Source organism: Condylostylus longicornis, unplaced genomic scaffold (genome assembly GCF_029603195.1).
Source record: "Condylostylus longicornis isolate FDR11 unplaced genomic scaffold, ASM2960319v2 ptg000135l, whole genome shotgun sequence".
NCBI lineage: Eukaryota > Metazoa > Arthropoda > Insecta > Diptera > Dolichopodidae > Condylostylus > Condylostylus longicornis.
This window is the reverse complement of record NW_026578103.1, coordinates 2,965,025-2,982,064: the sequence shown is the minus strand read 5'-3', so window position 1 is coordinate 2,982,064 and position 17,040 is coordinate 2,965,025. Positions and strand designations below refer to the sequence as shown.

The following is a 17,040-nucleotide window of genomic DNA, read 5'->3' as shown; positions in this document are numbered from 1 at the left end:
TATCACATACATTTTGTAATAAAATTGGTAAAACAAATGAGAGTTCATGTTCATATCACGTCGGGGGTCAGCAACTGTTGGTTATGAGTGTTTTAATTCCTATAACAAAAATTTAAACTAACAAGGATGATTTTTATGTATGTATATATTAAACGTACATTAACCGCCAATCCGCCAATTTAAAAATTATGACACTTAAATTTTTATTTTAATTGGTCAAATTAACAAATAACGAATCAAAAATTTTAAAAATAATTTGGATTTTACTGTACATATTATGTTATTTTCTTTTTTTATTTTAGTATTGCTGCACTGCCGCCGCCTCAATTTATCCAAAACAGTTAGATAGTGGGGTAATAAACTTTTAAAAACGCGAAAAAGATAACGGCACAAAGTAACAAAATAGAAAATTGTCTACCATGAATGGTTTAATAATAATTTGCAGTTTTTATTTTCGTTTTAAAGTTGTAAATGTTTTCATAACTTTTGAGATCTTTCAAAATGTTGAGAGGGGAATGCCCACAGTCCATAATGTAAAACGGGTAAATATATTTTTGTATAGACATTATGTGTTAAGAGTGTATGCATATTTATTTAGTATAAGTATTTACATGCCAGGTAAAGTAGTAAATTTAAAGCAAAATGAAAATAAAAATAAAAAAAAACATCAAATTGACGATTGAATTGTGGTGCAAGTAAGTTTTGGTATGTAATTTTATTTAGTATTATATTTGTGATAAACACGGTAACGACTCTGACTTTCGTTTTCAATATCATATACATAAGTATATTCGCTTACTACAAATGCGCTCGTTTCCATATTAAAAAATTGTAATTAAAACAAATTTAAGTTCAATTATAATTCAAATTTTAAATCCAATATGTAAAAGAAAGCATAAAAAAATTGAAAACTTTAGAAACGAGATCAAGTAAAATTTTAATACAAACTTTGAAAAAAATTGCAATTTTTAAATAAAATTAAAAAAAGTAGAAAAACAAAATGTTAAAATTTTTTGTGATATTTTTTCTAATAGCAGCAAAATGTGAGATAACTTTTTTTTTATTTTTGAAATATTTATTGATATTTTTTTAATATTATAGAAATTATATATGAATGTGTAGGTGTTTCGTAATATCATGTATAATATTAGAAAAAGTTAAAAAATTTAATAATTGAAAATAAATAATTTTTTTCTTATTGGTAATTTGGTTTCTCGTTTTTCAATTTAAGTACAGTAAGATTAGAGGATTGTTATTATTACAGCAAGTGGAATTTACATGTACATGTTATGTATGTTTGTATATAAATTTAGAAGTCCACAACCTGAATAACGGTACTGTGTAGTGTAATAATTAATTGCAAAATATTTCTTTAAAGTATGCTTTAAAATAACAATTTTATATTGTATGTAACATTAAAAAAAACATTACTTTCAGTTTATTATTAGGAAATATATAAAAAATAATTAATAATGTACTCGAAAATTAAAAATTAACAATGGACAAGATTTGAAAGAAAATATGCAAGCATAATTTGTGATAAAAAAAATGTAAACAAACAAGCACTTTAGTAAAATTTATTAAAAAGAGTTTGTTTAAGCATTAAAAATTTCAAGCAAAATTATTTATTTAATTATAAACTAAAAATTTTACTTTCCCTATCAGGTAGTGGCATTTTTGCCTTTAAATTTTATAAAATAAATACTTTAGGCATTGAATCGTTCTTATAGATGAATGTAATTAATAATCGAAAATGTTATTCCCAAACTGTTTCAAATTAGATACTCACTGCGTTTATTATGCATACAATTAAATCAAAATGAACGAAATTTCTCTTAGGGAATAAAATTTGCTAGTTTTACCGCAAATACAATTTTTATGCTGGTTTTTTGACTTATACAAATATACACATAACTATGTAAAAAACTTTATTTGATGGACGAAAATGAACTATAAATAAAATTGCGATTGTACCCCTATATACGACGAGTAAAATTCTAATTCATACGGAGCATTATTCCCAGAGAAGCTGGGAGGAGCTTCTATACTGTTTACAATTCATTTGAAATCTAAACTTTAAATGCATTATAAACACTTTTCATATTTCACAGATCTTTTAATAAAATAAAGTTCAACATATTTGACATATTATAGTATATGTTTGCTATTTTTTTCTTTCAAAAACTCTTTCCACGATTCATCAAACTAAACTTTTATATCTACAGTAATTATAGCCAGTGTATGTTTACATAATTTATTTTTAAGTTTTTGTTGATATAAAAAGAAACTATTTCATTCTCTCCTTTTATTTTGGTTCACTTTCATTATCAATATCTATATTATCATTATTACTATATTATTCAAAACATATATTTTAATTTAATTACCTATTATTCACTATCTTCCTTTTACTTTAAATAGAGTAATTTAATCATATGTTTTTATTTTTATTTTACGTTTCAATTACAGCGTAAAAATATTTTTGTACACTATAATTTTGATTTTCTATATAACGTACATATACTCATATGTATGTATGTTTTGGGTTATATTATTTTGCTATTAGCAGTTGTTAGTTAAGTTTGTCATTTGAAAAAAAATTCCTGTATGTACCTTGACTTATTAGTTAAAGTTAAATTGAAAAAGCATAAAACTGTTCCTATGAAGCATGAAATAATTAACATGTCATTGCCTTTGTATAATACAAAAGAAAACATAATACATATATATATTAATCTTATTAATGAGGTTTTCAAGAATGAGAAAAGTAGATCCACTTCAAATCAATGTATGAAATTCAATTTTGAAAGAGTAAAATTTAATATTAAATTCATTGAAATTCCAAAGAAATGTGAACTCGTTCTATTCAAATGTTAAAATTATGAATATATCTTTGGTATTACAGAAGAAATAAAGTTGATTTCCTAAGGTTTTGATTGAAATAAAATATAAACATAAAATTATTTTTCCACAATGCTCACATTCTCTAGCATTAGAATTCTGTAAATCTTTTAACTATTTATGCACATTGAAACCACAAAACAGATCTAAAATGAAAATTAAAAAAAAATACACATTTTTATTTTAATTTTTTTGTGAATTTAAAAATAGTGGCAGTACGCATTTTAGCACAATCAAAATAATTTTTGTATAACTGCTTACAAAGTGAAAGAAAAACATTTTAAAGGATACAAGCTTTTAAAGTCATTTTAAGAAAATATTATACCATTTACACCAGTAAATCCACGCAATATACATATGTAAATAGCAAAATTTAATTTTCATACACATACAAACATTGCATGCAGGCATATAGAAGAAAAATATAACAAATTTTAATTAATTTTGTAATAATCTCAAAACTAGCTGCAATTTAATCCAATGCAATGGAAACACCCAATATAATGTTAAAAATAATATAAAATCATTAAATATAAAATCTCAATAGATGAAGACTAAAACTCTACAATAGTTAGAATTTGAATATTTGTAACTATATTTTTGAATATCAGTGTTATATAGTAGAGTATAATATATTAGAAACGGTTTGGTTTAACAACAAGTTGATGAAATCATTAGAACGTGTCGTATTTAGTTATGAGAAACTTACTATAGTATTTTAATTTTCACCATACCAAAAAATTTAACAAATGCACCAAGAAATACTTGCAAAGAATACTGTTCATTATACAAATAAAGTTAATTGGTTAAATATAATACAAGCATTTATTTATTATGAATCTATTGGTTCATTACAAATTGTAAAGGAATTTATTGCATGTCTTTAACTAATATAAAACCAATAATACCGAACTATATTCAAATATTTGAAAAGAAACCGATTTTGCAAATTTATTTCGTTATCTTTATTTCAAGACTCTTTCTTAATAAATCATGAAACAATTTCAAATAATCAAAAACTTAAACGTGAAATGTATCTCTAAAACGTGATTAGTTAAAAAGTAAAAAATTTTAACAGCTTAATAAGATGAAGATAAACATAATAATTTTAGCAAAAAAGAAGACAAAATGTGGTTACTCTTTGTAATTTAAAAGATTTTATGCAAGAATATAAATTCCATGTGCACCAAAAATAATCAAAGACTAACGGTTTTTAAATTATAATGAAGGGGTTTCACAATTTGGTGATGAATTTCAAAAGTATGATGTGATTTAACAGCACCCACGACATTTCTTATATGACTCATAAAGGTTGTTTTAAGAACAATATGAGATTAAAGTAAAAATAATAAAGGCACTTGTAAAAGTTGGTACGAGTATTACAAAATTAATTTTTATATGAAGTTCAAGTTTTGCTTTCTCTATTGCATCCATTAAATTCCGTACATACACACATACTCGTATATTAAATTATAATTTTTAAAAACAATAAAAAATGTCCAAACAGTAAAAACAATCAAGTCTAAAAATGAAATGAGATTTTAAAACATAGTAACGTAAAAATGCAAGATTGCATTTCAAGGTTGAATAAATCAAAGCACATATCGTTATACACATACTTATAGCATTTTAAATTTTGGATTAAGTTGAGTACATTAGTTGCAACTTATGAATATTTTTGGTGAAATTTAAAAACATAATAAAAAACCTATGACTAATAATTTGAAAAAACAAAAACAAGAAAAAAATATTTTCATGGATAATTCACTTTAGGTTTTTGTTGTACATTTTGTAAAAGTATACAACTTGAATAAACACCAAGTGTAGACCGGAACGCATATAATTAGGTACATATAATGATAAGGAAATTCAAGAAAACAACAATATTACATGACATACATAATACATAATGTAATGAGACGCTAATCATGCTTTTACATAATAGTAAATAGTGGCTGCGATGGGCTGTTGATTTTTACAAATAGAAAATTCAAATAAAAACATGTTGCAAATTTATTCAGAATTATAATACGAGTACTCGTACATATACTCGTATTATGAGTACTTGAAAATAATATTTTTACTATTAAATGACCACTCCGTTTATTGCTCGAAATTAATTGATACACTATTTTCTGTTCATAGACAATTGTTGATAAAAAAATAATACAAAAGTATAAACGAATTTCCCCGATTTTAATTACTATTTATAGAATTTTTAACTGACCGCAAGTTAAAAATACAAACAAGATACAAACTCCGTTAAAAGGTTGTTATTTATACACGTATGTACATGTATATAATTCCATAATTATTTAAATCATAATTAGAGGAATAGTAAATATAGACCCAGTATTGATAATAAATTTAGATTACAAACATTTCTTAATGGTTTTCTTGAATTAATTATTTGATCCACAATTCTAGTGCAGTAATACAAAAGTCAGATCTTGAAGTAATGTCATGCAGTTTAAAATTTATTATGATATTTAAATGTCTGTGTTTATTAGGTGCTAAAGTTTTCAACAACTTGTTTAAAAAGATTTTTTTAGTTTTTTAATTTTTTAACGTCTATCGTAAATATTTTTAAAAATCAACTAAGTATATAAAATTTCATAAGTGTTATAATTTCAAGGTTCATTTTTGATTTATTCAAATTTGATGGACATAAAATATATTTTAATTAAATTAGTTGAAAAACAAAAAAAAAAGGTTCAAATTACAGAAAATGTTTGACATAAACATCAACAATCAAAAATCAAAATGATTTTAAATGAAGATCTATCGTCAACTTTACTTGATCAACAACATAATTTTAGTTGTTACGAGTATATAGGTCAAATTGACATTGTATACTATTGTCTGCGTTCAACTATTTGGACTTAGTTATTATTTGTCTTTGAGTTTCTTAATATTTCCACGTATTTAAATAGCAGATTTTTTCTCAATCACATTCCAAAAAAACTTTTAAAAAAGTTATTCAGCTTATTTTGACGAGGAAAATATTTAGGAAATATTTAATAATTTTTTCTTCCCCTGAAACTTCTCTTGATGAAATTTCTATTAAAAATATAAATGTACATTCTGCCAAAGTTTTCAATGAAGAATAATATTTTCAAAGTATAATTGAGTTTAATGTCTTCACTTCTTAGAGGCACAAATTGGCTAGCACCTTGATCATTTTCCTACAATTATTTGCAGCTAATTAAAAAATAATTTCTTAAATAGTTTGAATTGCTGAATTCGTTTTTACCAAAACCGATATGTTCCGTTTTTACGGAACTTATTTTATATTAAGATTTTGTTTATTAAAATTTCATGTTTCTGTGTACTCCTATACATATACATATACATTATATATTTTTCATATAGGTATATCGTATTCATATAATTATATACAGAACCATGGGTGTGTTTTAAAGAATTTTTTGTCATTCAAAACTCAGTTGAAAATTACATAATATTTTTTTCCAGTATTTCCTGTTTTGGCCCAATTCAATTTTTTTATAATAAAAAATATTCTACTAACAAATTTCAAGAAACTATATGTTTCACAGCTTTTTTTTTTAAATTATAAAACTCCGTGTGTATATTTTTTCACCATGAAAATTAATTAATTACGCGATGTTTTAACCTTTTTGTTTAATTGCAATTTTTGTTTTCTGATTTTATTAGTAATGGCATTTTAAAATTACTTTAACTATACGTAATTAGAATAAATGCTAACATTGTTCATAAAAATGAATTCAAGGGAATTGTGGCATAGTTAAAATCATTGAACCTTGTATATACTATACCATATTATATAATATGCACATAGAATAGTAAAAGTTCAATAAGTGATATATTTTGGAATGTTTTAAAAGTAGTGATTAATTGTTATTTTACTCTTATTACTTTGTTAAATCTGTAGTTAAATTTATTTTTTGCTATAATTAAATTTGATGGAAAGATGATTATGGCAGAAAAATATTTTTATATAAATAAGAAGAATAATCTAGAATAATATAGAGACTGTTACAGACCTCTTCATTTATTGTTTAGTAGAAATTTGAAGTTTATTTTATAATTATTCCATATATTATACAATTATAAAGGCAACTAACTAGCTAGCTAGTTATTAGCCAACTGTAAATTTAACAAATATTTGTTTTTCCTCAAATAACTTAAATAAAACATAAACTTAAAGTAGCAATTCAAATTAAAATTTTACATATAAATATACAAATTATAACAAGCAATATTAGTTGCGTACTATTAAAGTGTTTAAACAACTCATAAATATCCAATTTAAATGACGTAAAATAACTTTGAAAACATAAGATTCGTGTATTGCAAATCACTTACCGGAACAGATGACTTACATACTTATTTGTTTGAGGTAGTGGACTTGGGTTAGTTTGCACATGTAAATGAATTATTTGTGAAAAATTGTGAATTCAAAACCGAAAATCGTGAATATTTAATTTGAATTTTTTAAAAATTTCTTTTGTTCGATTTTCGATTTCCGATAGATGTCACGTAAAAACACACTAAAATATTTTATTAGTTTTAGAACGTAATACAGCGACATCTATGAGCAAATATAAAAACTAATAAAAGAATTGGCAATTATTAAAAATAACCAAACTCATTAATTTGAAAATTATTTAACAGTGAAAATAGAATGGCAATTAATCAAAATATTTGCGAAATTCTTGTTGCACAGTGTCAACAATTCAATGAAAAAAGATTTTTTTTGAAAAGTTAAAAAATAAAAACAAATATAAAAACGGTTGGTGCAATAGGACTTTGTAGAAACCTTTATGGGTTAGAAAAAATGGGAAAGCCTTTTAATTAAACTAATTCGACCAACGGGTTCGGGTAGCTGTCCTACAACTCAAAGAGTTTTTTTTTTTGTTAATATTTCGGGAATTTATATGAAATTTTGTACTGAAGATATCAATGGAATGGGTGGCACACGACCTCAAAAGCTAATATTAAATTTTTGAAGAGATAATAAAGTTAGTTGCATAAAATTTGGCAGTCGTGTTTCCAATTATAGGTCAGACATGAAGTTTTTATGGAATGGTGGCGCAGGTTAGAGTAATTGTCATACAACTACGAAGGCTAATTCTAAATATTTCAAAAACAAATTTTTATATTGTCAAGGTATAATTCAGTCGGTGCTGATAGACTGAAACGTTTTTTCTTATTTTAAATTATGTTTTCATTTTTTCTTAATGTGGCATTCATAACTTATACTTACTTTTCTTAATGTACAAAAAACAGACGAAAGCCGGCGAAAAAACCAGCAATGAAGCTTCTTGATCAATTTCATATGAAAATTAAAAATATGGATGTAATTCTAGAGAAGCGTAATCACGTTTTTCACGTTTCAATTAATTTATGTGCGAAAGAGTTTTTGTGCGAAACTACAAATTTTTAAGGTTAGTTTACATATAGCACGAATTTCATGTATGTAAATAAAGTAAAGGACATTCGACGGCACTTTTCAAAATGCTACCTGTAAAAACATATTTGCTAATAAATTATTTACCATAGAATTCACGAAATATAATTATGCTTTTAACATGTGTGTGGTTTTAAAATTTTTATTGGAAGCATACGTACATACATACGTTTAAATAATTTTAAATTTTATTTGTCTGACTCTTTCTAATGAACGTTTTTTAGGTTTAAGTACATATATATATGTATATATATTATGTATGTACATATTTAAAATTTTTTTTAGATTAACAATTTTGCGTCTAATATTTAATATTTTGTTAATACGTTGTATTTCGTTACCCAAAATAAAAAATATTCTTACAAAATTGCAACTCTTAAGTACGCGTTAAATAATTAAAAAAATGCGTATAAAGATGGCATGATCGGAAGTTTTGCAGCGCGACTAAGATTATTAAATTGTCAAAAACGTAATCAAAAACTTTTAGAAAGTTAAATTGGAACTGATTTTTTTTTTGATTTCTTTTTCAAAAATTGCTTTTTGAAAAAGAATCAATTCAATTTTACTTTTTTTATAAGCAAATGCCGCAACAACAAATTTTAAATTGGTATGATTACCAATAATTTTAAATCTTTTAATACTATAAATTTAAGAAAGACATATATATATATATATATATATATAATATGTATGTTATGCGTTGACGTGATTTATTTTATTTTTCACGCTTTTTTGTCCGTTTTAATTAATATTCATTTTCTGATAAATATTCTAGTGGATGACAAATTTTCAAACTTGTTGTATAATTTTATATAAATTTTAATTTTTGCGCAATTGATTCTATAATATAAATTAATTTTAATGACACCTTATTTCATATAGCACGTATTTAAAAAAATTATAATAAAAATGTTTTTTTTTCTTTCGAATTATAGATAAAATTTTTTGTTTGGTTTGTATATTGGTTAGTGCTCCATAGATGTTATTTTTCCGCTAAAAGTAATTGATAAAATATATTTAAATAAATTTGTTTTATTTTTGGTACGTCATGAAGTAAATTCACTTAAGAAATTCATTTTATTTCAAAATTTTTTTTCCTTTGGAAATAATTTATATTTCGTTTAAAAAATTAAATTGCTTTTTCGGCTTATCTTTGTTGAAGAATATATGGGTAATTGAGGGATTAAATTGGTATACTCGTATTAGTGTTAAAATGTATGGACTTGCTATGGGATCGATAATTAAGGGGTTACAGCTTTAATTCTGTCCGACGAATAATAATTCTCATTTGAAAATATTGAGTGTACTGGCAAAAATTGTAAAAAGAATTTGAAAGAATTTGAAAGAGATTTTGAATGTCAGCCCTTTAAGAAGTTTTGCGGATGTTGTGCAGGCAGTTAAACCAATTTTTGATGAATTTTATACAAATGTTTTTTTAATCTTTGTACATTATGTAATTAAACCGAAGAACTTGCTTCTATCTTGCTAGAATAAAATTAATTAATTGCCTGAAAGGTAACACAACAATTTAGTTTTGAAGTTGTAATCCTTCTTCAATGTTTTAAAATTTTTATATTTGGACTTTTATTTTTAAATTTATAGAATGCTTAACCGCAAATACCAACGAAATTGCTTCTTTTCTTCTCATACAACATGTCATGAATTCAAAAATTGATTTTTTTGTCATACGACATGTCGTAGAAAGTATTTGTATCAAAGGAAAAAATTTAACAAAAATTTAAGAGAAGAAACAATATTGCCTATCGTTAAGCAATAATATTGCTATTAACAAAGCAAACCTTATATTAAAAAATTTGGTAATTGGTTTAGAAATAAGTATTTCTATTTTACAAAGATATTTGAAGCTAGTTTTCATATGTTTATGAATTACAACAAGTACCAACAAATCCGCTCTGTACAAGTTTTACTCTGTCCGTCAGTCCATGTGTCTGTTTACAAAATTTCTACACCCTTTGAGATAGAAAGCTTAATTTTTATACGCAAATAGACCGTTAGTAAAAACGTTATGAACATTCGAAGAAAAATTGTTTACCTATCTCTCCTCTCCAAAAGTTATAACTCCAACTCAAAAGTGCCTATTTTGGCTATTATTGTAATGATACTATTTTTGGCGATTTATTGTAACGAAACTACAATAATTTTTTTTAATTCCGTATATTTTTCCATTTCCTATTAAAAGATTATTTTCTATAAATTGTATGGTCTAATAAATTGTTTATTTCGTTTGAAAAAAAATTTTCCTACTTCCACTTCAAAGTTATCGCGTATCTAAATTCGTAAAATTCGAACTTTCTGCGTTTACTATTTCGGAACCTTCAAGCTTTCCTAAGTTTCTATAAAAGCGAAAAGAAGAGGCAAAATGCCATGCTAACAAAAAAGATAATTGTATTCTTCCAATTTTTCTTTTCTCATTATAAATGTATGCTATAGATTGAAGTATTTTGGTATACGAATGAAAGTAACTTACATAATGTAGTTCCTGTTTCTTTAGTAGTAGTATTGTAACTTGTTCAAGGGAAAAGTGTTTCGTTACAAATTCCAACTTTATCCATTTGATCCAACTTTATTCATTTTGGATGTCAATTTGGTTAATGATTTTTGGAACGCAATACAACATTCTCGTATTTAATGTAAAAGTTGCATTTAATTTTTTTATTGATTGCGGCTATTTAAAAAAATCCATAAAATTATTTTATAATAATTTCGTTATATTTAATTTTTTTTTCAGGTACTAGTGCATTTGTTATTCCTCAAGAACTTCCATCTATTTTGTCGTTAGTGTATTCAAATATTCCGCAGATTCGGAAAGGTTTGAAATTAATTTAATAAATATATTTTTAGAGGATTGTTGTTTATCACCATATTTTTTTTTAGGACATGACTCAAGATATGGTTTCGGCTTTCGATTAGGTGATAATGCTGATATTCAATTTGTTTTAGAACTTGGACCACAAAGTGAAACACGACCAATTGGCCTAGATACTGCAACATCAAGAAAACGTGCTGTTAGTCAATCCGATTTTAATGAATCAACTGAATCCATAACATTGAAGAAAATTCAAAAAGATAAAAAACTAGCTGAAGCTGAAAATTGGCTAAAAAATTGGTCAAAAGATCAATTTAAAAAAAAGAAATTAGATTCAAAATTATTGACAATGTCTGATGCTGAAAATCGGAAAAAACCTCCAATAGTAAATGGAATGTTAAATTTAGAATCAAATACGATAACAATGGTACCTGAAAATGCACTTGATCAATTGACAGCTCTATATAAAATGAAGAATCGAACGACATCAAATCAAGAAGAAGAAAATGCAATGAAAAACAAATAATTTTTATGTTTTATAGTTAAAGAAGTTAGGAAAATTTTTTAATAAATTTATAGTATTCTTTTGACGAAAATGTAGAGTTTTTTAAATAATTATGTACATAATAACATATACATACATATTTTAAGTACAAAGCGAAAGAAAAGAAAAGAAAACAGAATATAAAAGTCAAAGGTATTGTTGGTTTTATTTAATTTAATTGCAAAAAATGAGTAATTCCATGGTGTTGTGCAGTAAGTTAAGGCGCTATAGTCACGATATCATTATGTACAATTGAGTACCAATTCTTGAAACTTGTTTATGCCCTTGCTTCTATAAATTGTTTTGTATTAAAAGAAAAGGAAAGACTGTAGACCATTATTGTGAACTTATAGCTCATATTAGAGCAAAATCAATCATTGTAGAATTTCTACATGTTTCATAAATTCTTTTATGAAGAAAAATTGCTTGTCTTGCTAAGTGATAAAGAAACTTTTCAAATTTACTAAAACAGTAATTTTTCAGATTTCTAAAGCAACTTCAAGAAATTTTTTAAAACTCTTGCACTTTATAAATCTAAAAAACCCGTTTTTCTATAAGAAAAAAATAAACAAAATGCCAATTAATTTTAAAAACAATCATAAATATTTTGGCACGACTTGTTATAGTCATTTTTAATCTATTTCCTATTTCTGGTCATTTAATTTTTCATTGTTCTTGACACTAACTATAAAAGTTTAATAAAAGTCATAGACTTTAAATAAAAATTGTTATTTACGGTAATTGTTGAAAAGATTTTTTTTTTTAATGAAACGCTATTTTCATAAATTTCAATTTTCAATTTAAGGTACTTTTTTTGTTCTATAATTATATTTTGTATTATAAGGTCTTTAAATCTATTTAAATATCGTTAATTTATTTTATTGGAGTTTTTATATTCTTTTTAAATTTAAGTGAACTATGTATGTGTGCATAGCACTTTACTTTTAACATTAATATAAGAGTATATTGTGATAATGAGTACATTGCACTTAACAAATTGTACATGATAATTTGTACATATATGCAATAGGAATGTACAAGTACAACAAATAATGTACGGACATTTTCATATTATTATTTCCTTTTTAACAATATACACATACAAATAGTGTTAAAATTATAAATTATATGTACTGTAGGTACGAGTATACGTCAACCGAATTCAACAACTTATATTAATATAAAATTTTTAAGTGTCTACTTCATAAGTACAATAAGGAACCATTGTTGATAAAAATTTTTAATAAACCAAGAGAAAAATGTCAGTTGCCAGACTATAATGAAAATAAAAAAATTAATTTCATTTTTACCTTTACATGCGAATGAATTAAGCGCGTTAATAGTATGAAAATTTTAAAACATAAAATAATTAATGTGATTATCGATAGTATGAATAAGTTCAAAACAACTATAATTAAATCATAAAATATTTTAAAAATACACATAAACGTTTATTGTATAATATGAAAATGCTCTAATTTTAGTAAAATGTAGGTTAAAGGCCAGGAACTTTCTAGTTTATTCGAAAATTTCTGTTTATTTTACGTCTTGTGCTGGCTAAAATAATTGAAGATTATTATTGTAAAATAAAATCTTCTATTTGTACTGTCTTTTTGGCATTAGTTATTTTTTCAAAAACTTTCAATTGGTTTGGGTCTATAATTTAATTTTTTTTTATTATTCATTACTCAGTTTAAGTAATATTTCTACTATTTTATACATATATGTATGTATTATATTCTATTTGAATTAAGAATGTGAACTTCAATTAGACAAAATTTTTTATATGCAGACAAAATTTTTTGTATCACAAATTTATTGTACTACACTTTTACACACTGTAAGGGAATGAGTTTCTTGTAAATTGTAGACAAATCGAAAAATGAAAATTAATATTTTGACATAATCAAAAGATTCATTTTAAATGAACAAAATTTTCAATATTAATTAAATTTCATATCTACAATCAAATAATCGATATTTCTAATTAAATCGATCAATACTTACTAGAATTTCTTAAATAATATATTTTAATAATTAATTCATAATTTTAAGTCGATGAGTTTTAAAACAAAAATTTAAATATTTAAAATTTAAGAGAAACCAAAATAAAAATTAAGTTACCTCAAAACATTCTTGGAATAAAATTGTATTTTTAATTAAAAAATTAAGTAATAAAAAAAAAACAATTTAATTTCCAAGTTGTAAATATTATCTAATAATAACTTTTGAAAATTCCAATTTATTTGTTTATTTTTTCAATTTTTCAGAACATTATAAATATTTTAATACATATACAAACATACATATATTATTGCTACGATCTCATTTATAGAACGAAAATTTTCAACTCTTTGAAAAATCACATCGAAAGAAATTGTAAAACGTATGATTCATACCAAAATTAATTATATACTTTTTTTAGTTGTAGGTTAATTGCGTTGACTATATGGTACATATTTTAATAATATTGTTTATATATATATATATTATATATATATAATATCAATTTAATTATTATTAGTGTTGTTATATCGTAAATTCATTTTAATATTTTAAATTTTCTTTCTTTTCGGAATTTAAGTTTCTGAAAAGATATATAAAAAATTATATGATTAAAATTTTAAAGTAAATCTATTCATTCAAAAAATATTTAAGAATTTTGTGCATTATTTTTAAAATTTAAATAACGCAATAACTATACAAAAATTAATTGCAAAAATCTAGGTCTAGATATTCAAAGTTTGAATGATATTTTATATACTAGTGTATCATCTTACCAAAAAATATATTTTAGGAAAAATATAAAATAAAAAAAATTTTAAATTGACGAACGTCATATTGCAAAAAAAAACAAATTTATTAAAATAAATTTTTTTATTGTATATGTATATTACATCTTATGTCTAGCAAACATGCTTTTTTTTTTTAAAAAAATTTTACGAAAACTTCTTGTTAGTAAACTGATAAATAATGCGATAAATTTTAATTCTTAAACAAAAGTGTTTCATTTATACTTTAAAACAATTTTCGTTAAAACGAACTAAAAATTATATTTTTAACTCAAAGATGTACCTGTTAAACTCTTCCAATAATATAGTGTCTACCAACTTACAACAACAATAAAATAATTTTTTTTAAAATTTTACATTTAAATTTTTATTAAGCATTTGACAAACAAATAAAATATTATTGAGAAGATTTTCATGGGGATGGAATTGCAGACTTTTTGTTAGTTTATCTCAGTAGTATTTCAATATAGATTTCAATAATAACGTTTAAATAAGTATAGTAACTTTTATTCATACTAATTGAAATTTCGGATTGTACAATTTCACTCGTTATTTTTTTCTTTAGGTAAAATATTCATTCTAGAAAACTTCGAATTTTAAAAATTTCGAAATAAAAATACAACCATTTTTTAAGTATCTCTACAAACTGGATGTTCAGTAGTTTGAACAGTGTAAAACTTTTTACATAAAGGCTACTTTTAAATCGGAAACCAGTCTTAAAAGTAAAAATTAAAATGCTTAATGTTTTGTGGCAGCCACCCAATAAAATAAAAAATTTTACAACCAAATTTTCAATTCTTAGGAAGCAAAAATTGGAACTAATTCAAATTAGTTGAAATTCAGTACTTTTCATCAGTTAAATAGAGTTTTTTAAGAAGAATGTATAATAAATATTAAAGTTATCTCACAATTTATAAGGCTGATATATCAGAAGTTCTTTTCTCTAAAAAAGTTTTTTGTATTTACTTATGTTTAATGCTTTAAAAATCTGTTTGCATGAAGTCCTGAAAGTATGCAATGCAGTAATAAGCCTTATTTCTGTAATATTAGAAATGTAAAAGCAACATTTTGATTTATTCAGTTTTATTAAAATTTTTGCGAAATAAACAAATTCATGTTCCATTTTAAAAAATTAAATATTAATCATAATTTGTTTTTTCTTTTTTAATACAACTCTGCATAATATTGTATTCTTCCTTTGGATACACAATAAAATTATATTCTAAAATATAATTTCATATTTTTTTCGTACGATTTTATTTATTTAATGTACATATGCTATGTCGATTGATGTTTAAAATGTATTAACGTGTGTGTGTGTGTGTATATATCTCTACTGCATGTATATATATAATATCGATATATTGTTTTACACGGTTTATATTGGAACAATGAAGAAGAACAAAATATACTTGTATTATTTAAGTATCACGCACAGAAATAAGAAAAGAAAAAGAAAAGAAGCAAGATATTCTATTTTTATAATTTTTGTTCGTTTTTATTATATACAAAAGTATTTTCTATATATAACAGTTTGTATTATATAATGAATCATTATGAAATAAGAAAAGAAAATTTCAGATTTTTTAAATTTTCCAATTTCCTTACACCAGTTTACATATACATGCATACATGCATACGAGTCCATACACTTATATATTATAACTTTATAATTAGATTTTAAATAATACGAGTATGGACAAGGTATACACACATTTTTAATAAAATTTAAAACAAAAAATAAGAGAACAACAAACTTGAGAGAACTATTCTAATTTTTCTTTTTGGTTTTTATTTTTTTTTGTTTGTTTTTTGGAAAAAAACCTAGATATATTTGTATACATATATTTATTATCTCCTATATACATAATTATATTATTCATATAGCTTTTATATAATAACTAGCATTACTTGTAGCATAAAATGTTTTATATGTGTGGTACAGCGAAAATTTATGTGAATGAGAGGATCCAACAACAATATAAATATATATACCCATAAATATTTTTATTATATGTTGTGAAAAGTAATTAATTATGAAGGGCACAAATATGCTCCTTTTTGTAAATGTTTTCGAAAAGTATAAAAGTTTTTTTCCTAAATGCGATTTAAAGAATTGTAAACAAAAAAAAATTTATTACAACAAAAACAAGACTTCTCTTTTTTTTAGAGAAAAAAATAATAAAAGAAAAAAAACATTTCGAAAATTAGAACAACATTACGGAAAAAACAAAGCCTGAACATGCACTTCACATTTCATATTTTTCTTAAATTTCTATTATTACATACTAGGAAGATATTGTGATCAACGTTACCATATTGATTTCACGGAAAATTTGGAAAATTTCGATGTAAAATCTGAAAAATCTTGCAGGATAGAAAAAAAAACTGGCATAAAATCTGATAAAAAAAACACATTTTATATGTGATTTAAGCACATGTTTATTCTTATATTGGTTACGTATGTTTATCAAAAACTATTCTTAACAAAGTTTAATTTTCAAAACAAAAACTTGTTTCAAGT

General features: G+C 23.6%; 1 protein-coding gene across 1 annotated transcript; it reads left to right on the top strand.

The window, feature by feature from the left end:
- The first annotated feature begins 744 nt into the window (after positions 1-744).
- On the top strand, positions 745-11,847 carry LOC129615406 (uncharacterized). The gene is made up of 3 exons (XM_055530605.1): positions 745-1,043; positions 11,103-11,183; positions 11,249-11,847. Exons 1-3 carry the CDS (start codon positions 1,001-1,003, stop codon positions 11,704-11,706), a joined length of 582 nt encoding a protein of 193 aa, XP_055386580.1. The 5' UTR covers positions 745-1,000; the 3' UTR covers positions 11,707-11,847.
- The last annotated feature ends 5,193 nt before the right edge of the window (positions 11,848-17,040 follow it).

Coding starts and splice junctions, on each gene's coding strand:
- LOC129615406 (XM_055530605.1), top strand. CDS start 1,001: ATGTTAAAATTTTTTGTGATATTTTTTCTAATAGCAGCAAAAT. Junction 1,044..11,102: donor TTTTCTAATAGCAGCAAAAT/GTGAGATAACTT, acceptor TTTTTTTTTCAG/GTACTAGTGCATTTGTTATT. Junction 11,184..11,248: donor TATTCCGCAGATTCGGAAAG/GTTTGAAATTAA, acceptor ATTTTTTTTTAG/GACATGACTCAAGATATGGT.